The following is a 25,637-nucleotide window of genomic DNA, read 5'->3' on the forward strand; positions in this document are numbered from 1 at the left end:
GAGCCCTTTTGACTAAGAACTCGCTCCTTGTCGTCGACTCTTACCGTGGGCACTTGACCGACAACGTGAAGGCTGCGCTCGCCCAAGCGAACACGGACCTCGCTGTCGTACCGTATCGGCATGACGGGCCAGTTGCAGCCACTTGATGTCAGCATCAACAAACCTTTCAGGGATCGTCCGCGGAAATATTACATGGCGAAACGTGCATCGCTATCGCAGCTGGCGGGCGGCTGGGTAGCTGCAGCATGGGATGACAACCCAGGTACTTTGATCGTGCGGGCCTTTAAAAAGTGCAGCATATCCAATGCAGTTGACGGTACCGAATATAGTGCCCTGTTTGAAGGTGACAGTGACAAGGAACACTGTGACAACGACATTGAATGAGCTCTGCACGTTCAGATTCAATAAATGCTCGTTGCATTTTGTGAACACGCTGTCCTCGCTTTTTTGTGAACGCTGTCCTCGCTATATATATATATATATATATATATATATATATATATATATATATATATATATATATATATATATATATATATATATATATATATATATATATATATATATTGTTTGTTTTGGACTTTAGTGGGTCGGCTTAGAATCGGGGTCGGCCTAGATTCAAGTAAATGCGGTAATGTATTTTTAGCGTCACTATAGCAAGGTAGATTTTGTCGCACTTTCAATGTAACCAAACCTGACATGGCAGTGGTCAAGAGCTGATGGAGTGTAGAGTTCCTCTTTTCCTTTGCAGTTCTGTTGCATAATAAACACAGGTTGCCGTAATGCCGGCACAAAATAAAGCACTATAGCACCAGGTGACATTTGCGGCGTTTCCTGCTGTAATGCTGCCACGATTCCAGTGTAACAGCCGAGTTTGTATTTTGTGGGTTTTTATATTAGCCAGAGTGAGACTGGCTCACGAAAATGTAGCTGCTGGAAAAAATGCAGCATCCAGCAACATAACAGCAGGGTTCAACTGTATCACTTAGCAGTCCATGCAAGAATTTTCTGTCATTTGTAGCCGGCACACTTCAGTGCCATGTCAAACTTAAGTTTCATTTCCCAGCTTGCTGCAGACAGGACCTGTTGAATACAAATTGGAAGCTTTGGAAGCAAAATTTAGTCCATGCTGCACTGTAGCGTTTAAAGGGCTATAGATGCCAAATTTTTACTTGCATGTTTTCTTCTTTCAAATGATCTGTTAGACATTAATATACATGGATCGCTGCATGATATTCTCCCATGACCACTAAAGAACTTATAGTCCGCCTTTCCCACAAGATGTGGTGCCCTCTGGGGAATGGCGAAAATTCTTCTGCCATCATCATCATCATTTATTGATCCCTTAAGGACCCTTCACAGGGTATTATATAAGGGGGGGACAGCGACGTACATAGGACAATACAAGAACAAAGCCAAAGAGATTGAAAGAAAAAAAAAACAAATCTAGTAAAGCATATATATAAACATACAATGAGGGCAATTAGGACAACAAATACAATCAGTAACATGAGTTGAAAACAGACGCACGTGAGAGACACAGGCACGATCTGGTCCCACGAAGAGCCAGCTACGCCTGCAAAGTGTCAAGTGTGTGCTTGGCAGCTGCCGCCATCTGTCGCATACGCCTGTCACTAACCTGAACTGCGCATGTGCAGTAGGAGCTGGTGGTTTCGTTTTCGACCCGTGGAACTGGCAGGAGAACAGGCACGGAGAAAAGGCGGATTGATTGTCTTCTTGAGGCTGTTTTGTTTTAATCAACCAAATGATGGCTGTGACATGCAGCTGACCTTTAGGCCGTATGAGGCATGAAAAAAAACAACATAACTGCTGATACATCATTTGTTGTCATTCCAGCTCTTGAAGCAGGCTGGTTAAAGGTCGTAGTAAACTGTGTATCGACGTTTACATTGCAGGCTTTTTTGTGACTCGCATCGCATATTGTTCAGTTGATGAAACCAAACCCAAGCAGCATGAAAGAAAAAAATTCAATTATGAATATCTAGCGGTCATAGCCAAATACCACATAGTGATACATGTGTTATAATGTCTAACACATCATTTGAAAGAACAAAGCACCAAACTAAAATCAGTTGTTTGTAGTCCTTTAACAAGATTCAAAGGATAGTATTTTTTTTTACTGCATCTGTTGTTACAGTAAGTAAAAAAATGTTACAGCTTTAACTTGCCATAACACAGTGCACATGAACATTTAATTGTGTTTGACTTTTGTCACGAAATGAAACCAAACTGAATCAAAACTTTAGCCATGGGCCACTAACTCTTCATGTGGCCGTGATGAACTCTGAGCTCCTTAGTGTGATGCCCTCTGATAATCTGGTTGCCACACCAGAAAACTGCAAAACTTAGTACTACAGTAGAACCCTTAGAACCCTTCTGTAGTAAAGTGACTTGGACAAGCAATAATCTTTACTGTATTAGGTTCTTCACAATATCAGTTGTTGGTGATGGCATGGCTCTGAGGTTTCTCTCTGGCATTGGCTTCTTAATAAACACAGTGTTGGTTTATGAAAGAAACACTCACAAATACCTTCTATCCTGCTCTTATTGTCCCTCTATGTGAAAGTTATTTAATTTATTATGAGTTATCACATTTCAAGTTATCACATTTTCGATTTTGATTGTCTTAAGGAAGTATTGCATTTGCACAAATACAATGCGGCTATGAATACTGTATAGTGCGAGTTTGATTTCATGTGAAAACAAAAGTGAACCGTGAACACGGCGTCATTTTCCGCAGCCTTAGAGTCGTTTAAGAGGCAATAGTAATACGTGCGACACAGTTGAGGCACAGCGATACCGCTCACGCAGTGCTGCCACCCATCCATTTCTTTCCGCGGCTTCCCTGTGTTTAGCGCTGCCGAGCTACGAATGTTCGCCCCTTTTCTTCCCTTCACATTATTTTTACTGTCTTTCCTTTTTTAGCGACCCGCGCCTCCTTCTTTCTGCATTCATAGCCCGCCTTACTTTTTTTTTTTTTTTCCCCGTACGCGTCGCGCGTTTTGCCTCACGCCCCCAAGGACTTTAAGAAGTTGGCTTCTCCTCACAGCTTCCGAGCTTGGTGGTGAAGCTGTTTCAAAAAAAAATTGCAGGTGAAGTGGAATTGCAGTTTCACTTTACTGTATCAGAGTTTTTACGATATCTGAGTTTACTATAGTGGCGTTCTACTGTATAGGGCTGTCGGTTCTATAATTATTATCCTATTTACTAAAAGGATTGTATTTCCAACCTGAACTGAGCATTCCTTCCAACAGAAACGGAGAACCAGAAGAGCTGTTCAAGTCTAGTCAGACATCAAACCCGTACCTGCAGTGGTTTTATCAGGTGAGCAAGGCCTGGATGTTGCTGGCACCACCTATGTTTCATTGCATATTGGCACTGCTGCATGCTTTAAACTTTTATTTCAGCACTAGTGAAGGAAAAAGAGTTTCAAGGGATCAATTATTATTTCAATAATTGCAGTGGCATCGTGATATATTGATGTTCAGTGCAACCTCAGAATAGAATACATAATGTAAATTAAGAATTTTTTTTACACGAGAAAACATCAAGTTCTGTGTGGGGTTATAATTTTTTTAAACAGTTGCATTTGTAATGTGTAAAATTGTGTGTAGCCTTCATAGATTACAAGAAAACATTTGACTGAATCAAAATCTCAGCAGTAATGCAGACTATGCAGAATCAAGCTGTAGGAGAGCCTTATTTAAACTACTGGAATAACGGCTGCACAGCCATCATAGTCCTCCATAAAGACAGCAACAAGATTCCAATAAGGAAGGGTGTCAGGCAGGGAGTCATCAACTCTCTACTCACCACTTGTTTACAGGATGTATTCACAGAACTGGATTAGGAACAGTCTGGGATAAGAGTTAATGGAGAATACCTTACTCATTTGCGATTCGCTAATGGCATACATTGCCTTGCTAAATAACCCGGGGCATGAATTGCAAAGCATGGTCAATGGCCTAGACAAGAAAAGCAGGATGGTGGGTCTAAAAATTAATATGCAGAAAATTAAAGAAATATTCAGCGGGCTCAGAAGGGAGCAATTTGCGATAGATAGTTAGGCGCTAGAAGTGGTAAAAGAATACATCTACTCAGGGCAGGTAGGGACTGCAGATTTAGACAAGAGTGAAATAACTAGATGAATAAGAACGGGGTGGAACATATTTGGCAGGTACTCACAGATCATGAATGGCAGCTTACTAGTATCCCTAGTATCCCCTCAAGAGGAAAAGTATATAACAGCTGTGTCTTACCGGTACTCACCTATGGTGCAGAATCGTGGAGGCTAACGATAAGGGTTCTCCTTAAATTGAAGACAAGGCGGCTACCTATGGAAAGGAAAATGATATGTGTAACATTAACAGACTGGAAAAGAGCAGAGTGGGTCAAGGAACAAATGCTAATTAATTACATCCTAGTAAAAATCATGAAGAAATATGCATGGGCAGTGAATGTTATGCAATGGTTGTTAGAGGTTACAGACTGGGTTCCAAGAAATGGAAAGCATAGTAGGGCGCAGCAGGAAGTTAGGTGGGCAGATGAGATTAGGAAGCTTAGGGGGATAAGGTGGCAGCAAGCGGCACAGGACAGGGCTAACTGGAGAGATATGGGAGAGGTCTTTGCCCTACAGTGGGCATAGTCAGGCTGATGATGATCTATAAACTCAAGTTTTGTGAAGTTCAGTTCATTTGTTCTGCATTTCACATTTGATAAGCCTCACTTCACTGGAATGTATTCAGTAGCATCAGTTAGGCACGTGCGAATAGATTTTATGGCTCGAAGCCAATTCAAAATTAAATAGTAATTTTCTTCGAATAATTTCAAAGTGAATATTTCAAAAAAGTCCTTCTGGCACACAAAAAAAGGTTGAACATCATAATGGGCATATTCGAAAACATGTATTTTTCGAACAGATAAGTCCATTACATGAAAAAAAAGAGAATGCATTGAAACTTCGTTACACTCATTGAAGCTGTATAGACTTTCTGCAAAAATGGCCATAAAATTCGGAGGAGCCGACGTACATGCAGTACCAGCATATTTGCAGGGTGTGAAACCGTCAAGACCAACCAGCGCGTGCACACTGGTGGTGCGCGGAAGCAGATTGCGCTATGTTAAATGTCTATTAATGCACGCAGTCAAGCCGGTTATGGTGCGTGTGTACCGCAGGTAGCGTGGCCTAAGACATATAGCAGGTAAAGATCTGGGCACCGCGATTGTACCTGCTCATGTCTGCTGCCGCAAGCATGCACAGACCAACTCTGGCATACGTGTCGGAGCGCAAGCACATGGCACGGTGTTGGGGCTTTGGTTGCGCACACGCCGCAGTGCCATTCCAGGGGGGTATGCTGAATCACACGCAGCAAAAGTTCCAGAATCCTTATTAGCTCCATACAAGACGAGAAATTTCAAATACCAAACGTTCAGATTGAAACTAATATAGAATACTTTACTATTTGACTGAATATTCAAAATTACCTAGAATTAATTTCCTATGAAAGGTTCCTATTCAGGTGTGCCTATAAAAATAACTGCACAAATTGTAGTCTTGTACCTCAAGTAGATGTGATGGTGAGATAGACCATGGGGCTAATGATCGCCGCAAAGAATAGATTACTGTGTCTGTAGCTCTCTTGTTGCTGTAATGTTGGCATGTGAAAGGCCACATGTGGTAGTTTATTTGTTGTTTGGTTGCTGTTATTTCCATCCTTCTTTGGGTGATTGAGATTTTCTCTGTTATTTTCAGTGTGTTCAACACAGAGCGATGCACCCAAAGGACCCCTTGCCTTCCATGCCTCAGCATATTGCAGATGCTATCAAAACGCCCAAGGCAGTGAGTGAAGCATTGTACCACAAATTGTTCCTGGAGCCTTTTTTTTTTTGTCACAGCTCAGGCACTGATCACAGTGCTAGCTTATTCCAGTGCTGCTGTCGCCACATTTGCAACATCCATTTCTCACACAAGCCATAGGGGGAGGGGGGCTAGTAGGGTCATTTGAGGTAAGTATTGTGCTGATTTTACAGCATAGCCTCTTATACGTAAAGAATTGTCGGAGCTAAGGCGAGGAAGAACCAGCTCCGACAGCGTTGAGGTTCGAACTGTTTATTTGCACGGCTCGCGCTGTGGCGGCCTAGCCCAACTTCCTCTTGTCCGGCGCTGCCTGCAAGCCGAGCGTGGCGCGAGGAGTGCTACAGGACTCTCCCCCCCGTAGAGCGAAGCCACAGGATTCGCCCAGCGGATGCGGATGTACTTACAGGAAGTTGCGCACAATGGTGGTGGAACAGTCAAAGCGAGTTTCGAGTGTAGGGCCGACAGGCAGAGGAGTGGCAGTGTAGGCTGGTTTGAGTTGATTAGCAGCCACGACGTCTTCACGGCCGTTGACGTCTAACATGAAGGTCTTCTGTGCATAGTGTGGGACGCGGAACGGCCCATCGTAGGCCGGCGTGAGGGGTGGACGGATGCGGTCGCGGCGGATGAAGGCGTGGGTGCAGGAGGCCAGGTCCCAGCTGACGAACACGGACTAAGGGTGACGGGCGGGAGGGATGACAGGGGTAATGTGTCGAAATGTGCTGCGCGGGTATCGGATGTAGGTGGAAGCGTCATGGATTAACAGAGGGAAGAAAGGCGAGAAGAATTCCCCAGGGAGACGCAGGGGAACTCCGTAGACCAGCTCAGCAGAAGAGCTGCCGATGTCAGCCTTCAGGGTTGAGCGAATGCCCAAGAGGACGAGGGGAAGGTGGTCGGACCAGCGTTCCCTTGGCTAATAAGTGGTAAGGGCAGCCTTCAGTTGTCGATGCAGGCGTTCCACTATGCCTTTGGCCGAAGGATGGTAGGCGGTCGTATGGATGTGGCGGACGCCCAGAATATTGGCAAGGGCAGTAAACAGGGCCGATTGAAATTGGCGGCCACGGTCGGTGGTGACGGCAGACAGGCAGCCAAAGCAAGAGACCCAGCCGGCCATGAAGGCCACGGCAACGGTCTAGGCCGTAGTGTCAGCAATGGGCAACGCCTCGAGCCACCGGGGGAAACGATCCACACATGTGAGCAGATAAGGGGCCCCACATGGTGATAACGGGAGCGATCCAACAATGTCTTTGTGAGCATGGGAAAACCGCGCATCGGGCGGCCGAAAAGGAGAGGCAGTCGTCACTGTATGCCGGTGAACTTTGATGCGCTGGCAGTGAAGGCAGTTTCGTGCCCAGTGGCAGACGTCGGCATTGATGCCTGGCCAAAGGAAACGAGATGTGACCAGCTACTGCGTAGCACGAATACCAGGGTGGCTCAGCGGTGCAGTTTTTCAAAAATGGTGCGACGGAAAGCGAAAGGTACTTAAATGCATGAGACTCCAGTGGTTGCCTCGCACGTAATGAACTGGGAGGAAAACGGCAGTGGACATCCAGCGAAGGACAGGGACGTGGATGAGGAGCGAAGACAATTCAGCTCTATATCGTTTCGCTGTGCAGCCGCTAGCTCTTCCATGTCCACTGGTGATCCGGATGCCATGGCACTAACGCAGGAAATCGCATCAGCAGCAGCATTTTCCTTGCCATGGCCGTGACGGAGATCCACTGTAAACTCGGTTATAAAGCACAGTTGGCGGATCTCGCGTGTAGTGTAGGTGCTGTGGTTCCTTTGGAAGGCAAACGTCAAGGGCTTATGGTCTGTGATGATGTGAAAGTCCCGACCCTCCAGGAAGTGGTGAAAGTGCTTGATGGCGAGGTACACAGTGAGCAGTTCTCGACCGGAGGTGCTGTATTTAGTCTCGGGTAGCTTCAGCTTTTGGGAGAAAAAACCGGGGGGCTGCCAACTTGAGACGAGCTGCTCGAGAACTGCGCCGACGGCAATGCTCGAGGCGTCGGTGACAAGGCGCAGCGGAGCGTCAGGAACTGGATGTATGAGCAAAGTGGCGTCTGCGAGCGCCTTGGCAGCAGCAAATGCAGTGGCAGCGTCATCAGTCCACTTAAGTGGCGCAGCGGGATCTTTTTTGGTAGCCAAAAGATCGGTCAGAGGCTTCAGGAAAGAGGCGCGCTTCGGGAGAAAGCGGCGATGAAAGTTCAGGGGGCCCAAGAATTCTCTGAGCTTTTTTAGTGACGTGGGGGCGGGAAAATCTTGAATGGCTTTGACTTTGCTGTCGAGAGGCCGAATACCTTGTGGAGTGACAAGGTGGCCAAGGAACTCTATTGTAGCTATGCCAAAGAGGCACTTGTTCGGGTTGATGACGAGCTCATATTCATCCATTCGGTGGAAGAGGGCACACAGATGAGCTTCATGCTCAAAACCAGATGAACTTGCTACAAGGGGATCATCGATGTAAGCGAACACGAAGTCGAGGCCTCGCGTAACCTCGTTGATAGTTGGCTGAAAAGTCTGTGCGGCGTTGCGCAAGCCAAAAGGCATCCGCACATACTCAAAGACGCCGAACGGTGTGGTAATGGCCTACTTCAGAATATCAGTGGGCTCCGCAGGAATTTGATGAGAAGCCTTCACTAAGTCAATTTTAGAGAAGATCGTGCACCCAGCCAGTTATAATGTGAAGTCCTGTATGTGAGCAAGTGTATAGCGGTCTGGTAAAATGTGAGCATTGAGGGCGCGGTAACCTCCACATGGTCTCCAGTCGCCCGGGTCTTTCTTTAGCACCATGTGAATTGGCGATGCCCAGTTGCTGGAGGAAGGGCATATTATGCCGAGTTCCAACATGTGTTGGAACTCACGGCGAGCAATAGCGAGGCGTTTTCCGGACAGGCGCCGGCGGCGAGCAAACACTGGAAGTCACAATGTGGTGAGTGGTCGAGTGCTTCACCGGTGATTCTCTGGTGTATGGCTTTGTGAGGTTGGGAAAATCAGCCAGAACTTTCGCATATGGCGAAACAGGGACGACAGCGCGAAGCCCCGTCGCCTCATTGGTGGAAAGTATGTCGTTGACGAATAGGTGAGTGCTGAGGTCTATGAGGTGATGAGCTTGCATGTCAACTGCTAGGTTGAAGAAACTGATGAAGTCTGCGCCGAGAACAGCTTGCGAGACGTCAGCGAAAATGAAGATCCAGGGAAACATGCGGCGCAATCAGAGGTTAAGCGTCAGGGACCGTTGGCCGTACGTGCGAATGGGGGAGTTGTTGATCGCTTGGAGTTGGGGGGGGGTCTGTTCATTGCGACGGCGACCTTCCCAAGAGGACGCTACGATGCTGGCTTGTGCTCCCATGTCGACCAGGAAACAAGTGCCAGTGATCTTGTCCGAGACGTAAAAGAGGTGGCATGTCCGTCCACCAGCACCACTTGCCGCCGTCAGTGGCCGGTCGCAGCGTTTCCTGACCAGGAACACAGGTGAGTACACTTGCGGGCAGAGCTGCCGAAAGTACGGTGGTACCAGCAGACAGCCAAGGGCGAGGTGGCTGGCCGCGTGTCAGATGATTGGGGCTCAGGGAAACATGAAGGTGCCAAGGAGCGACGGCATGGCCTGAACCTCAGCAGAGAACAACACGGCAAAGGCGCAAGGAAATCGAGCCACCTGACAAGAGCATCCAATCGGCTTTCTATGCTCTCAAGCTGGGAGTCGGCGGTAGAAGTTGGAGGCAGAGTGGTCACAGAGGCGATGTTGGGGTGGTTTGAGTAGTCCACAACGCGTTTAGCGAGCTTGTCCAATGAGACATCACCCGCAGCTGCGAAGGGCGGCTGTCACCAAGCTCTGTAGCACTGGGGAGATGTGGAGTTTGGTGCGCTCGGACGCCAACTTGCTGTCGATGAGAGCCGCCTTCAACGTGTCGAAGGGTCGAGCCGTCTCCGGTGAGCTTATGAACTCATCAGCGACGTCAGAAGGCAGGGAGGACACGAGGGGGACGAACTTGGTCTCCTGGCTGGTGATATGGCGCAGCTGGAAATGCACCTCAACCTGCAGGAGCAAGGTGCGGTGGCTATTGGGCCAAAATGGCGGCAGGCTGACTGGCTGGAATGCGGCCACCGAAGAACCGAGAGGCTGAGCATTCTTGGGCATGTCGCAGCCGGTAGGAAGGGCAGAAGGGCCGGCGGAATCTATGGAGGATGATGGGGTTGCGTGTTCGAAGCCGGGTCGCCGAATCTGTCGGAGCTAAGGCGAGGAAGAACCAGCTCCGACAGCGTTGAGGTTCAAACTGTTTATTAGCGCTGCTGGCGCTGCGGCGGCCTAGCCCAACTTTCTCTTTCTTGTCCGGCGCCGCGTGCCATGGCCTGCGAGTCAAGCATGGCGCAAGGAGCGCTACAGAATCGCAGAGCGCTACAGAATGCATGAAATGTAGATTGCACATTTAGCATTTTTCATAATTAGGGCTGCATACTTGGAGAGATTAAACGTTTTTGTTTCACACTTTGTCAGGTATGTCAACTTGGAGGGCCATGATGCCTCATTGGAATGTCTGTCATTGAAGACATGGAAGAGATGGAAGGAACGAGGGAACAGTCATATGTCTGCTTTGATATGATTTGTTGTACTAACATGTTTCAAATGTGTTTGGTGCTTTTGTGCGACGTCAGTGGCACTGGCAACTGGCTATACCACATTCTTGAAATACAGTTAGTGAATGGTTAACGCCCGTAATTTTCTGCGATGAAAAATTGGAAATTCTACAAATTGAAAACAGAGAATCTGCAATATTTCATGGAAAGCCTTTCACAAAGCAGCGGCCACCATGTTGCTGCTTCTTGCCCTGCAGCTTCATGTTTCGTACTGCACAGTTCTATGCCCGTTTACCCCCTTTTTTTTACCATTCCATGCACCTCATGGCCATTTCACTGCCTTCTCTTCTTCCTCAATGACCCGCACCACCTCTTTGCACGTTTATAGCAACTCTTTCTTGCTAGAGCGCGCTACGTCTTTCGGCTCAAGGGCCAAGGTCGCCGAGAAGCTGGCTTTTTCTCTACGCTCACTTGAGCGGACAGGTGCTTGCTTAAGCTTGCTTACTTGAGCGGACAGGTGAGCAAGAATGTGAGGCCATTGGCAGAAAATTGTTTGTTACCAGGTTCAACCTTTTGAGAAAATTAAGACATTAAAATTAATTAAATTCCCATCATTCTGTCGTTCCTACTGATGTCAATGGACTCATTGTAATAAAAAAGAATATATGGGTTCTAACAAACAGATCAGCAAAAAATTGCTAAAATCCGTGATTTTCACGGAATCCTGGGAAAACAGGGGCCTTAGGGACAGTGCAAGGTTGCCGTCCTCTGCATTTGGAATGTTGCTTCTTCTGCCAGATTCTGACTGAAGTAGGGTCCATAGTGGTCTTTCCCCTACCATTGGTTGTGTTAAAGTGCATGGCTAGTTGTACACAGACCGATATAATCTGCTCACTAATGGCCCTGCTCACTGATCGAAACTAGGATATCTATGTGCGCCCAGGAAGCTGTAGGGAGGTTAAATATATTGAGGGCATGGAGGGATTGAGTATGCCTCATAAAATCTTCTGCAGTGTCCCATACTAATCTGATAGCGTTAAGGGTCCTATGTCGCAGAAAAACCAGCGTTGTTGGCCGTGAGCGAAAAATTCACAAAAAATCCCCAGAGAAGCAACCTAAGAGGCAGGTGGGCCACCTAGGTCGTGTGAACTTGTGACATCATCACAACCTGCCCACGTAATTGTGAGCAAACTGCCTGCCGTGTCAGATGACAGTTAAATTAATGATTGGTCGTGAGAGGTTGCTCAGGAAGAGCAACCTGGGTCTCACGAGCCACACCAGTGGCAGCATTTGCTCTTGCAGGGCAGTGACTCATCGCTTGACAGCTACACCACTGTGCCAGGAGGGGTATGAGGACTCCCAAGGAGCGACGAATGTAAAATTGGGAACGACCAAGTCCACATAGTATAAGGGCATTAACTCTTTCTTTACCACAAAAAGTGACAGGTTTTGAGTGTTTTAAATAAAAAATTATTTCTTCATGAAGTGCCAAACGCACTGCGCATTGTAATGCATCAAACTGTAGCTTATTGATTATACTTCCGAACGAAAAAAATTCCAGAGCTGTGTGTGGAAAACTTTTCGAAAAATGATTGGTTAAATATGCTGGAGGCACAAAATCAATACAAACAAAACAAAAATAAGCCACCGCACTGAGTGAGAAGTTGATTACCAAAAATTTGAATATATTTATCATTGTGCATGTTCTCAGCTACCATTCTTGTCATTTTAAACTGCACTTTTCATGGCATTTCAAACTAGGGATAATGACTGCTGTGCCAATGGAGAAAGGAGTTGTGTGAGAACGTGAAGCGGAGATAGATCTGGAGTATGCTGCACATTACACTTGTTTTGAGTTTTGTTCATGTTTTTTATAGCAGAGCTTGCAGTTCCTCCTTTTCTGCCCCCCTTTTTTTCAGTTGGTAGCGAATGGGTTCTAGGGTGAAAAGGGGGAGTGGCCTTCCTTGACATCATCATAATCGAAATTCTGCTGCCCATTTGGTAAAACATCTTGGCAATATGTTGCAAAGGCCCTAAAGCGCCAAATAATACCACTCTCACCATTTACAAATTAATCGCACTACATAAAAAACAATATGAACTTCAAAACGAAACACATGCGAGCACGCGCTGATGTCTCGGGCCTCTGAGACGAAGTCTCACTATCGGAACTGAAATCCGATCATTCCATATTGTTGTCGCTCACCACTGCTGCTCTGAAAGAACAGACAGCATCAGAACCAACTAAACTGCTCGGTGTAGCCTTTCACCTTTGAGCGCACGGCGAAACGGATGCTATGATCACCGACCAACGGACTACATCTGGTCAAAGTTTAATTTTTCACGTCACCTCCTTGCATTAGAAAATGAAAAAACAAAACTGAAACCAAAGGGTTGATTTTATAGGAGCAAACTAGATGGCACAGCTTGTCCAGGAGTGCAGACTTGAATTTTTGGTGGCAGGCTCAAAATGTTGGTCACAAATGGCCGATGCCGTGGTAGCGAAAGAGTTCACCCACTGTCGCATCAAACTCTCAAGGTGGAGCTTAAGTGTCCTCTCAGCTTTTTTTCTTTCATCGTAAAGTGCACTGCCACTTTTTATTTGTTTGTTGGCACAGGTTATGGACTTGGCAGAGCCCATTCTGCAAAAGATTGCGTCCCAGTTTCCATTGGAGGAGGTTGCACCGGTGAGCGTCCCTCAAGACAATGGAGTTGGGCCTGCTGACCTGTAAGTATGGTCACGGTTTCTCTTTTTGCTGCATATTATTAGTTGCAGGCATATCTTACACCTTTTCTTTAAAGAAGTAAGGATACCGTGTGTTCAAGTTCAGTTCTTTTTTTACAGCAGTGCAGAGGTCATAACTGTCATTGGACAGCACTGTTCTTCATGAAAATTTTCAGTTTTTGCGGGATGGAATCTCAAAAGAAAGTACACTGTGCAGTGCAAGCGCATTGCAGTGAACGCCACTACAACGAAAATTTTGCCACAGTGAAGTATATTTCCAATTCCCCGCCAGCAAACCATATTAGGCAATGCATTTATTTCCTGCAATATAAACGCTGGTAGTACATAATTTTGCCTCCCTACAACACTTAAACCAGCTTGCTTCAAGAGCTATGCTGACAACAAACTGTATTGGCAGTTAAATTGTCGTTTTTTTTTGCCTCAAATGGCCAGATTTAAAGTGGCCGCCACAGCCATCACACACATCACAGCCATCGTTTGGTTGATGAAACCGAAACAGCGTGAAGAAGAAATTCAATTATATAAATTATTTAGAAGTCATAGGCTACCACCACACAGTGATCCAAATATTCTAAAGTCTAACGCATCATTTGACAGAAGAAAACACATAAGCAAAAATTTGGTGTCTATAGTCTTTTAGGAAGGATTGAGTTTCTTGGACTGTTCTGATAAGGTTTATACTAGTTAAAATTAATCTGCAAGTTATATGTGAGTGTGTTTCTGCAACTACTGAGAGCATCTTATGTTTTGAATTTCAGCGACAAGAGCCAGGTCACTAATTCAGATGAACCTGCCGCTAAGAGAGCACGAACCGATGTCAGCATGGCTGAATTGGTTGCCACAGCAACAACGAAGGTGAGAACATAGGGTGCTTATGGAACAGTTAAAAATATGCATATGGTTTCAAGGAAGTATCAGAGCCTTAATATCGAGGGAAATGTTCATGGTTCTGACAGGTAGCGGCAAAGTGCAGAAAAAGTATTACGGTAAACAACATATAAAATCATTAATTCAGGAAAGAGTGTAGATGTGAAACCTAAAATATATCAACATATACCATTCTTCTTGTTCTAATTTTGATGTTTATATTGTGCCAAGAAGTACAGTCCCGTTAAAATATTGTAAGGCACAGAAACCTGACATAGTGGCTACTCATAATTTAGGCGGAAGTTTTCATTAAACGTATTTAACACACCGTGTACAGTGTTACCATTATCGGAGTACTGATAGCCCTCATGCCATCAATGCGCTTGCGCAGATTCCCTTCAGGGTGCCAGATGGCGACTGGTACCCAGCAGCTACGCACATGCCTGCTGCATCGGAACCAGTCACCGTATGCACACTGGCGGTGGGCAGGCTCCCAATACTTTGATAACGGTAACGGTGACATGGCACACAGTATGGTGAAGGTGTCTATTATGACTGTAAAATAGTGCCACCTGCTCTGCCATGTGAACTTCAGTGCATTGCGTTCAGTCTCACAGCAGGGGGATGTTCTGCACTAGATGTGGGTCAACCACTTGTCATTAAGACCTTTTTCATTTTCTTCAAGGTCGACATGGTCAACCCAGTGGAGGACTTCAAGAAGCTAGTCAGCAGCAAAGAGCAGTCTTATTCAGAAGGTAAGACACTGTGACAGAAGAAGCGCAGTCGGCCTCCAAGAGCTACTTCCAATCTCACCTGAATCTGTTTTTACCTATTTTTAATTCCATTTTCATACACTCTCACTTCATTTCATTTAATTATTTGAAATTTTCTGCCAGCAAGTGGCATTGCTAGCTTTTTCTTGGAGACGGGGCTTTTTGTTCTAAATTTTCACCTAATTTTTGGCTTGATCTGCATGGACTCTGTCATTCTGTTCAATACTGAAGATGATGTACAATGTAGCAGCAGCATTGCTCTCTTAGAGCATGCATTTGATCGAGATAGTAACAAAAATAGCATTTCTGATCTTCTGTCCCAAGAAACGGCTATAAGCATCACTTGACAAAGTAAAAATACCTAGAGACTAAAAGTGAGCTTGCTTAGGTTACAAAAACTGAAAAAAACTGAAAAGAAAATAGTATTTTTCAGGAACTCCTGAATTCCAGTGGAAAATAAGAAAATTTGTAGAATGCAACAGCCTTCAATCCACATTCTGAGTGCACTTTTAGCAAGGGAAATCGTGTGCATGCGTTATTGTATGCATGTGTGTGCATGCATATGCGTGTAAATCGTCATTAAAAAAAAGTTGAAATGAAACATTTTGGCTTGCCCTTTGGCAAAGGTAACACTGCTGAATTGCGGTAAGGACTTGGCAAATCAGGCCAACAACTTAAAAGGGACCCTGAGGACAACGTAATCGAATCATTGTTCTCCGTAAAAATTGATTCTCTGGCTCTTTCTGCTATACTGACATTTGTCCGGCAGCAGAAGATGCATTTATGGCTGCGAAAATTGAATTTTAAAATTTTCCCGCCACTTCATTCAAATTTGTGATGTCTACACTGAGAAGGATTACCGTACGTATGCGGGTGCATTCAAGGCAGGCTTGGGAAAATTGGTGCAATCATGTCGTTGCGTGCACTTGCGAAAGGTGCGAGTGGTATGGTCATGAATTGTGTGCCATTTACCCGGCTCACTCACGCTGGTGGTCGCCTTCCCGGACGAACCGTGGCACGCGCGAACCGCTTGCTGTTCGACTTGCAGCTAATCAGCCAGGCCGCACGCGAGGGTGCCATTTCTTGTGCCCGTTATCTTTTTTGCCTCATACTGGCCTTGAGCTATGCATGCGCTGTTGTGTCATCCCCCGGGGAACTACATAACATGGGTTGGGACAAGAGGGGATAAGCGTCTTGCATTTTGAGTCAGCTTTCTTTTTTTTTTGGCCACCAAGGGGTGTGAGATGGGGGAGGGGTCACATAATAGGTGGCAATATACAGTATATACTGCGTGTTCTGAACTTTGTAGCATTTTGCTGCGATGGCTACATTATGGTAGCATTTCGAGCCTTCAGCATGGCGGCGCCGCCACGCTGCTGCTGCTGCCGGCGGCGCAGCGGCGAAACTGAGCTGTCACAGCTGTGCGCATGCGCCGTGTCAAGTGGGACGAAGATGAAGAAGGAACACACAACGAAACGGAGTGGTGAAAGACTGACTTTGCAATTCAACTAAGCAAGTTCCACTCGGCCAGGTGTAGCTATCGCGTCACTCCAGGTTTAACCAGAAATAAACCACCAGCACATAATTTCACGTAATTTGCACACCTCTTTTTTTTTTCTTTAAGGAAAAAAGGGGCACAAATTACTCGAGTAAATACGATAGTTGCCGCCATTTTGATGCGAATGGCGGTGTAGCATAGCCTCCGAGATTCTGACAAAAATTCGGTGTCAGTGCACACAGTTTACTTGTGAAATCGTTCGATGGTGGCAACATCTGCATTTCATTTTTTGGCCTTTTCTAGCTTATGAAAGTTGTTTTCAGTGTGAGTGAGATCCTTGCCATTAGAATTCTGTATTCTATCGATAGAGACCCAACATCAGTCTGTCCTCATTGTCCCTTTAACAAAATTGGCAATATCTGACAGAAGGTGTGTAGTAATATACTTTTTAGCATCAGCTGAGCATAACATGTTCATCTTGGGCAAGCTGCTTCACTTTGCAGATGACGACAGCCTGTTGTATTTTACATAGTGGGACTTGTGAACATATCGAAGGCCATGGCTCATATGGGTACATTAGCTGTCACCCACCTCGGTTTTTAGCTACACTAAGGAAAAAAAAACTCCGTCGGTAGGGGAAAAAATAAAAGTATGTGACAAGCAGTGCCTTTGTGTGTGTGTAGTGAGCCCTGTCTTATGCCGTTGTCCTCCTGCAGTCTGCCGCCAACTTGAAGAAGTCATCCTGAAGTTGTTCAAGGATGCCCTTGGGCGTGCAGCCCACAGCAAAGCAGTGAAGTGCTTGCGTGCCTACCGGGAATCTGCTCTTGAGGTGCCTTTGCTGTTTCTTTCCTTTCACTTGGCATCAACCGAGCATGGACCGCTTGTAACGCATACCACAGGAGTCGGGAAAATCCACATTATAAACGGTACTGCACTGTAACCAAAGCATAGCTTTTCCATGCATTCGCATTTTCAGAATGGCCAGCCTACCTTTCAAAGTGCGCCTGACAACGCATCAGACGTACAACACTGCAATCACTGGCAACAAAGAAGTTTATTTGATCATTTTGTTGAAGCGTCGTAGTGAATGAAAGGACGACGTTATTTTAGTCTGGTGCTGCGATTGAACTGTATTGATAATGGCTTCATTTTCATGAACGGTGAAGCACTTGAGTACTTGCCCGCTGAGGTTTCTCTGAGCGCAGTAGAGGTGCAGTTGTTGCAACAGTCGAGCGCGTCTTTGCACGAAACTTCCGTTGCACTTTCACTCACTTCATTGGGCTCATCCTCAGATAGAGGTTCATTGCGACCGCGTACCATACCACTGCCATGATGTCCTCATCTGTGGTGGCTGCTTCACACACAACGCCGTCGGGGTTGGCGACAGCGACAACGAGCTTATCTCGTACCGGTCCTTGAAACGCTAACTCCAACCGTTCAGTGGGTTGAAACTCTCAAGCCCCAAAATATTTGTAATGCACCTGGCCTTGGCTTGCATTATCGAGCCACTCTCAGGAACGCTCTGGGCCCGGACCTTGTGAAACCGTTCAAACAAAGCAGCGCCATCTTCGTACTTTGACGCATGAGTCCGCTTCCTTGCAAGCGACGGGGAGCCTTCCTGCAGCTGTTGTCTCAACTTGTCGCTGTTCTTCCAAATGGCGGACACTGCAGCGTCAACGACAACGCACCTTTTTGCCAGTGGAGCCTTTTTCAAACCGCTCTCGACATCCGTCACAATGCTCTGCTTGGTTTTGAGAGCTTGCTGTTTCCTGGCTTTCAGAGGAGCAGATGCCATCAGAACTGGACAGTCGAGGCTGGTAGACTTGCTCACATTGCCAGCTGATTTCCCTATGTTGTCATCTTTTTACTACATGCAACGACACATACCTCACTCAGGGGCTCAGGCGTGACAAGATGCTGCCGCATGCTCGCATGGAACGAGCAGTGCCTGCAGCGTCTTGCCACGCACTCCCACCACCACCGCTCCAGCATGCTCCAGTCAGGCTGAGTCAGGCCGTGCTTTCAAGTTTTTTGCTCAACGGAGGCGCATCGGAGAGTGAGAGCAAGAACGCCTGCTTTGCAACTTCTGTATTTTTTTTCCATGCTCTCCTGCCTTCGCCTTGCATTGAACCATGCTGACAACGCTCTCCCGCCCCGCCAGGCTTTCCAGAAACCGCACTATATGCGGTCTCCGGTTAAGCGCTGCCGCGTATTAAGTGGTACGCCAATTCCATTGAACTCCATGGGAAGCGAAGCGCTTGTCACAAAAAGCCACATATAATCCGGTCTCACATTATAAGCGGTTAAATTATAAATGATCTGAGCTGTATTTTCCACAAAGAGGCTTTCCAGATAAAGCCAAGTATATTTGTATAAAACAAAGCTTCTATGCCTTCTTACAAAAGCTTTCCCCAGATAACTGAGATTGCTTGTGTAGAAATGCTGTGTCCTGTAGGCATTAATTTGAAAGATACCCCAGTTGCCTTTTTGTCCAGCATACATAAAGTGTTGATGTGTCTTCTTGGCATTGCAGAAAACCAGTCCCAACTTGTTCAACACCTTCTTAAAGAAGCTGAAGGAACTGCACAGTGGGGATCAGGATGATGTGTGGAATCTCTTGAAGGAAGGTGGGCTAACAAAAAATCACAATGCATGCTTTGCAGTAAAGCAGTGACTATAGACTCTTACTCTGTACTGCAGGCTCGTTCTGAAGTGTTAGGTTTGACTCTTAGCTCAGCTGTGGTGATGCAACCTCACTCTAGGTGTTTCTGCAAATGAAACTTCTTTATTGAGTTTCCTATGAATAGTAAGCAACTGCAAGGTGCTTTTGGTATTGCTGGCCTTGATGCATTTCTTACTAGCACAGTCAAACAAAACTAACAAGTGTTCATTATAGTATCGAACTTGGTTAAATCGAATTACCCTTTATATTGAATAATTTGCGAGCACCGCAAAGTTACAATGTGAATGTATAGGAAAATGTACGGTTACATTTTACAAAAATTAGCCGCCACAACACCAGGCAACTCAAGAAGCTAACTTTCCCTCAGCACATCTCTGGAGGTTAACTTTACTGCATGGACCTGCGGTTGCCGTAGTGCTATGTAGTGTGCACAGACCAATGATGACGTAGGCAGCAGGTGCATAGGTGCCTGCTGCCTACGTCATAGTGCCTGTTGCCTACGTCATGGTGCCTGCTGCCATGGCGTAGGCAGCAGGAGCGTAGCCAGCAATTCAATTCAGTTCAAGCACCTTTATTGTGGGGATGGCTCGAGGCCAGCCAACCAGTACAAACCACAATATAACGAATACGGATATTACGAATTATTTTCCGTATTGAACTCCTCGTAAATATTTTCGACAAACACATGCAATTTCTACGTTATATAACGAACGCTGTTGGCCATGAAACGGATATATTGCACTCGCCAGCACCAAACTGTGCCCGTTCGGATGGCACGCTTCGCTGCGCTGAACAAATGACTGGTGGTGATGCGGCAAGCGTTCGCGTCAAGGTTTGCACTTTATCCCGCACTTGCCAACAGCGGCGTTTAAGTTTGCAGTCCGGCAGTCAGCACGCGTTCACGCCTCTGACATCCGTCGACAACGCCCTGGAAGCAGCAGTGCATGCGGTTGTAAGCTTGCAGTAACAATCCTGCGCTCATATCGCTGTCGCGGAGGTGGTGAAAACGGCGATAGCTTTCGCTGTGAAGTACTGTTTTCCACGCGACAAAGCAGTGATGCAGAGAAGTCACCATAGCCGGCGCTTAACTTGCGGTGCTCTGTGGGGAAGCCAGCCTAACTGGCGATTGGTTTTTTGCGGCCTTTGATACGCCGCCAAAACCTGGGAAAATGTCTCCGTTTCTCTTATAAGGATCACTAGAATTGCTGTCCCTTCAGCAACTAAATTGCGCTATTTTGTGCGTGTTTCTGATGAAATTTTATTTTACGAATTTTGGCTATAGCAAACTATTTTACGATTTTTTACTTGCTTGCTATAATGAGGTTTCACTGTACGTGCATTTTTAGTGCATTGCGCCAGTTGTGTCTGCGTTGTCATGCAGTTCGCATGTATGGTGCATCATGCTGCCATCAGCAATTGCACATTGTTTTCATTGTCTTTGTGTGCTTGCGATGGCAACAGCAAAAGGGCAGAACCTCGCCTTTTCCGTGAAACTGGAGATTATCAAGCGAGTTAACGACGTAAGAAACCCGAAGTCACGCACAAAAAGTGGAGAAGAGAACCAGCACTCGCAATTCCAGACGTGTACATGCATGCAGCTGTATGTGAAGGTGTTAAGCTAACTGCATACAAATGGTTCTTTTATCCACCGGAGCGACGCAGCCGGCTGGCTGCGTCCATAGTAGCTGCATGACACCTGAAAGCATCTAACCAATTGCCGTCTCTTAACTGACATACATAGACGCGCAACATGGAGGAAAGCGAGAGTTTCAAAAAGTTCCCGGAAAGGGCTCACCAACTATTGCACATGATTGTGGGTTCTTTTCTGCGTTTGGAAGTGTGTTATTTGGCTCAGGTGTTCATGACAACACAACATAGTGATTGACAGAGTTTATGCACTCTCCTCAAGTGTTTTAAGGCCTCTAATTGATAATTGCAGCTTTTTAGAGTAAAACAATAGTCAGTCATGAAATCTGCTGGCAATGGTATTAGTGTTTACAAAGTGTACTGATGTCCCTCTTGTGTAGAGGCGGTGCCACCTATTGGGAAGAAAGAGTGTGACCAGAGCACATGGTCAGACAGTGAAGTTGAGCATTTCTATGCTGCTGAAAAGCACAGTGCAGACAAAGAAGAACAGCCTGCAAAAGACGAAGACGATTTGGTGAGTGATAGCACAGTAGTAGCAAGAATTGAACGAGCTTTTAATCACAGTTGATCACTGTTGCAATTTTTTTTTTGCACTAACAAAGCTTATTCTTTGGCTGTTAACAGCTGCAATGTGTTTCAATATGACTGACAGCCTCTTGTGACATCGTCAGAGAATTTTGTGCTCTGAATGTAATGTCAAGAAATAATTACCTTAGAACACATCACATTTTTGTTCCCCACACACAATATTTTGCAGTTGCTTTGCAGTGTGTGAAAGGTTTGAGTGCACAACAGTAGCACTAGCTTAAAGATATTCTGAGGACAACTTGTTGTTCCTAGTAAAATTGATTCTCTCGCTCCTTTTGGGCATGTCAACGTTTGTACGGCAGTGAAAACCTCATTTATGGACAAGAAAATTGAATTTTTCCGCCGCTTGGTTCACTCGCGACGCCCACATTGAGAAGGGCTGGTTGCCACCGTTTCGAAATGAATATCAGTGTAGCATAGCGTCTGGGATCCAGGCCGAAAATGTGGCGGTGACACAACACTTTACTTATGACATCACCTGATGGTGGTAGCACCATTTTCATTTTTTGCCCTTTTCTAAGAAACCTTATGAAAGCTCCGTCTTCAGTGAGAGTGGTCTCTTTTGTGATTAGAACATGGTAGCCTATCGATACAAGCCAACTTGTGTTGTCCTCTTGTTGAATTGCTTTGACCTTGGGTGTGCCAGGTACCTCTAATGCAGATGATTAGCAATGTGTGAATCATCCTGCACCTGAAAGGGGTGCAGAAGAGGAATTCTCGAAAAGCAGCAACCAAGGAAATATCCATGCTCCATTTCATTTCATGTGAATGCATTGATGACAGCAGTGGCTTTGAACAACATTGTCATGTGTAGAGCAAAATTATCGAAAATTCCCTATACCTCATGTTATTGAGCAGCAAAATTTTACTCGAGCTAAACAATACAATTCCTTTCCTTGCTTGTGTAAAGGCACTTTCTGCTGCCATTATCACTGTGTGCTGTTGGTGACATCTGCTTTAAAAGATATTTTTTTCTTTCTTTACTTTTTGCAGTTGGACATGATGTGAGGAGTGCAGCAACAAGAACTGCAGTGGAGAGGAAAACATTTTTATTTGTTTCATACAATGTTAGAGATAAATAGCAAAAAAAAAATGTTCTCTGTTAGCAAGAAAATAAAGAAATTGCCGATTTAACTGATATAACACAGTGGTGGTATGGTGGTGTAAGTAATGTGTTGGGAGAGACATGGGTACGGCAGCACTGCTTTTTTTTCTCTGGCTACACTTCTGCCTGCTTATCCCTCAGCGCTTCTTTGGCTTCTGCTTCCTTTACAAGCCTCTGGTACTCCTTGTACTTGATCTTCTGTGGCACAATGTCTGTAAAAAAGTTATGCCAGGTGTCACTCAATACAAAGCGAATAGCACTTTTTTTTTAAGGGATGAGGAGGATGCTTAAATGAAAAAAGCTTGGCTGATCTAATGAAATCAAGTAGAAATAGCACTTATTCTTTGAAGCATTGTTTTTGCAAAAGCAAAGCCAAACTGCTTCTAATCAGAAAGCCCTTGTGCATTTATGCAATTTTTTATAAAGCTTTTAAGAGATATTGCTGCAGGAAACTTACTCAAATGCATGGCATTATGTAACATCAAGGAATGCAAAACTGTCACATTATTATCCTGCCTATCATGGAACTTGAGTTATACGGTTTTTAAGTTGCCACTCTAGAAACAGGGATACGAACTTTCTTCCAGTTTTTGAAGTGGTGACATCAAAACCCCATAGCAATAAGGGTAATTTTGCCATTATTGCATTCCTTGATGTCAGGACAAACCAATGGCATGCATTTCAGCAAGTTCCCTACTGTAAATTTTCTTAAATGCTCTCTCCAAAAGACTTGCACAACATATTGCATAAGTGAACAAGGACTTGTTTAGCATGAAATTAAATGACACATTTAGAATCAGCACACAAAATACATGTTCTTGAAGTTGGCATAAATGTGACTTCGTTAATTTTTTTTTGTTTGTCAAAGGCCAGGGTCCCCTCTCAGGTAAAGTAAAAAGCAGTTTATCCACATAACATTTGCTTAAGACTGGGAAGGTTGCACAGGTGGCATTGCATGCTTCGCTGCAAACTGCCTGTGCTCAAAAAGACAAAGGCTGAGTGACAAAGAACATCAGCTTTTATAAGGATAGTTTGGAGGGACTTTAATAATTCAGCTGTTTGTAGGCAAGTCCTGAAACTATAATGCGCATTGCTTTTGTCCCCGTGCCCGAGCAGCACAGGTGTTGCCTTCATGCTGACAATGGAGTGCCAGGTATTAAGTCCAACTTTCCTGCAATTTCTACAGTGAACACAAAAGCTAAATGCAGGACAGTTTTGTGAGACTTGAATACATTCTCAAGTCCCTTTTTTTGGGTGGTGTTTACGTGCAGCATTGCAGACTAAGCACTGCATTTCTGCCTCATGCCATCCCTTGTGTGTTCCCAATGTGCATGTTTCTGCCACACTATATTACCCAATGAGGCTACAGGTAAATCTATCGGGGAAGCTATAAACTTCAATGCAGCTAATTGCATTTTGCACTTTGTTGTGACTGCTAACATCTACTTAGTATCTAAGACCTGAAGCACCAAGAAGCGTAGTGGGCTGCAATTCCCGACTTGGGAATGACAGGAGTGACTCTGTATTTGAACACCTACAAGCAAAATTAAAGCGAAGACTTCATAATTTAGCATTGAGCTTACAAAAAGAATTACAAGAATCATCGATTGAAAGGAAAACTACGTAGGAAACCGAAGGTATGCTTCTCGTCCGTACTTGGGCAGTAGTACTCCTTTATTGCTATACTTTTTCAACATTGTGCTCTGGCAGGATGCAATGCACTGAAGACACTGCGGTTGTTGACATGAGAAATGACATTGGTAGCACATATCTGCGATGGGTTAGAACCATAAGCTTTGCAGCTGTAAGTAATCGTGAAGTTAGCTGCAGGCATGCTAGAAGGCTAAATTTCTAATCGGTTTTACTTTTCTTGCCAGCATCTTGGAGCAGAAACGCAGCAGGTGAGGACCTCGGCACCATGTGAAGAGCGCACAATAATGCCACGTATGGTGTTGAGGTATTTCGCATGACTGAGCCGCGACTGCTTCGGCACGAACTAGCAGCTACTTGGAACTAACGCAATAGTTTTTGCTTGTTGCTGTGCCTTGTGGTGCGCTATATATTTACATGCTTTTCGGAACCCTATATGTGCTGTAAGCGCGCTGAAACTCTGGTGGAGCGTTTGCCTGTTTGGCCAGTTGTATCGGGGGAAACGGCCACCGTGAGCAAACGAGCGCCTTGGCTAGAACACGCTGGCGATGCGCGGACTCGGCAGATAAGTGTTCGCGTTCAGTCTTGTTACCGTTCACTTGAAGCGGAGCAACACAGACCGAGCTTTAAAAGGTTGTTCAGCATTAATTCACGCTCACAGCGCAGCAACGACCAGCACTAGGTCACACATCTGACTACCGCCGAGTTGCTGCGTCTTGAACGTGTCCAGCACACGCTGAACGTTGGCGGTCATTTTAATGTCCGTCTAAGCCCAGTACAGCATGCCCAACGCCATGTTTCGTTCTGTGCCCGCCTCAAACGCGCCACGCGCGTGGTCTTTGCTTACCGTTCAGAAAATTCAGTCGCTCCTGAACGTCTATGACGGCAGCCAAGTCGGAGTATTCGATCGTCCTGTGATCCTTGCTGTGCTTGAGGGCTTCCCGAGCCAAGAACACCACAAATTTTTCCTGAAAACAAAAATTCCTGAATCGCTGCTGCGCGTCGACGACTGCATCGATGACTCTCTGTACCTACCGCTGCTTTCGTAGTGATTTGCACGGCGTCCTGTCCTATGCACGACACCTCCGGAGAACTCCGCATGATCATGCGCACCCTAGACACTGGGAAACCAGTTCGATGTGTCGTAGTCGCTTCCATGCCGACGATGCCGTTTCAAAAGATTTGCCGATATCAAGAACGTCGTCTGCGTTTCGCTGCGTTCGCTTTGACTTCCACCGCGTGCTTTTTTGAAAAAAAAAAAAAAAATGACATCAACGAACGTTTGTTTTCATACAAGAAATTACCAATGCTTCTAGCAAATGCATTTAAATACTAATAATAAAACACTAACGTCATTTACAAAACGCCATAAAGCGAGTGCTACTTAATACAATTTCAGTGGCAAAATATTTTCTGTGACGTCAGACATCGAAGTTCTGTTTTTGAGCTGTGTTCCTTGCCGCTCCATACCAAGACTACAGGAGCCAGCGCGCTCCATGCGATGCGGTGAGGCGGCGAGTGTCGACAGGTCCCGGATGTAAGCGGTGGCGCTGTTGTAGCGTGGGCTGTAGGCTCGGCACGCCCGCGCGCGCGGCTAGCAGTCCCGCCAAGCTGCCTGCAGCTGTTT

The 25,637-nt window shown here is 45.7% G+C and overlaps 2 protein-coding genes and 1 pseudogene across 2 annotated transcripts in view; 1 reads left to right on the forward strand and 2 right to left on the reverse strand.

The window, feature by feature from the left end:
• Ku80 (X-ray repair cross-complementing protein 5 Ku80) overlaps positions 1 to 22,389 on the forward strand; it is a 47,627-nt gene extending 25,238 nt beyond the window's left edge. The window contains exons 12-20 of the mRNA XM_077663446.1: positions 3,276 to 3,345; positions 5,774 to 5,860; positions 13,072 to 13,181; positions 13,958 to 14,054; positions 14,752 to 14,821; positions 17,054 to 17,166; positions 18,871 to 18,964; positions 21,048 to 21,181; positions 22,249 to 22,389. Of these exons, the coding sequence (XP_077519572.1) occupies positions 3,276 to 3,345; positions 5,774 to 5,860; positions 13,072 to 13,181; positions 13,958 to 14,054; positions 14,752 to 14,821; positions 17,054 to 17,166; positions 18,871 to 18,964; positions 21,048 to 21,181; positions 22,249 to 22,263 (790 nt within the window). The 3' untranslated portion in view covers positions 22,264 to 22,389. The remainder of the gene's footprint in view (positions 1 to 3,275; positions 3,346 to 5,773; positions 5,861 to 13,071; positions 13,182 to 13,957; positions 14,055 to 14,751; positions 14,822 to 17,053; positions 17,167 to 18,870; positions 18,965 to 21,047; positions 21,182 to 22,248) is intronic.
• LOC144127707 (uncharacterized) lies at positions 6,279 to 10,016 on the reverse strand (annotated as a pseudogene).
• Chrac-16 (chromatin accessibility complex protein 1) lies at positions 22,283 to 25,252 on the reverse strand. The gene is made up of 3 exons (XM_077663449.1): positions 25,046 to 25,252; positions 24,858 to 24,978; positions 22,283 to 22,572 (listed from the first exon to the last, which is right to left on the reverse strand). Exons 1-3 carry the CDS (start codon positions 25,166 to 25,168, stop codon positions 22,475 to 22,477), a joined length of 342 nt encoding a protein of 113 aa, XP_077519575.1. The 5' UTR covers positions 25,169 to 25,252; the 3' UTR covers positions 22,283 to 22,474.
• Positions 25,253 to 25,637: the final 385 nt, after the last annotated feature.

Source organism: Amblyomma americanum, chromosome 4 (genome assembly GCF_052857255.1).
Source record: "Amblyomma americanum isolate KBUSLIRL-KWMA chromosome 4, ASM5285725v1, whole genome shotgun sequence".
NCBI lineage: Eukaryota > Metazoa > Arthropoda > Arachnida > Ixodida > Ixodidae > Amblyomma > Amblyomma americanum.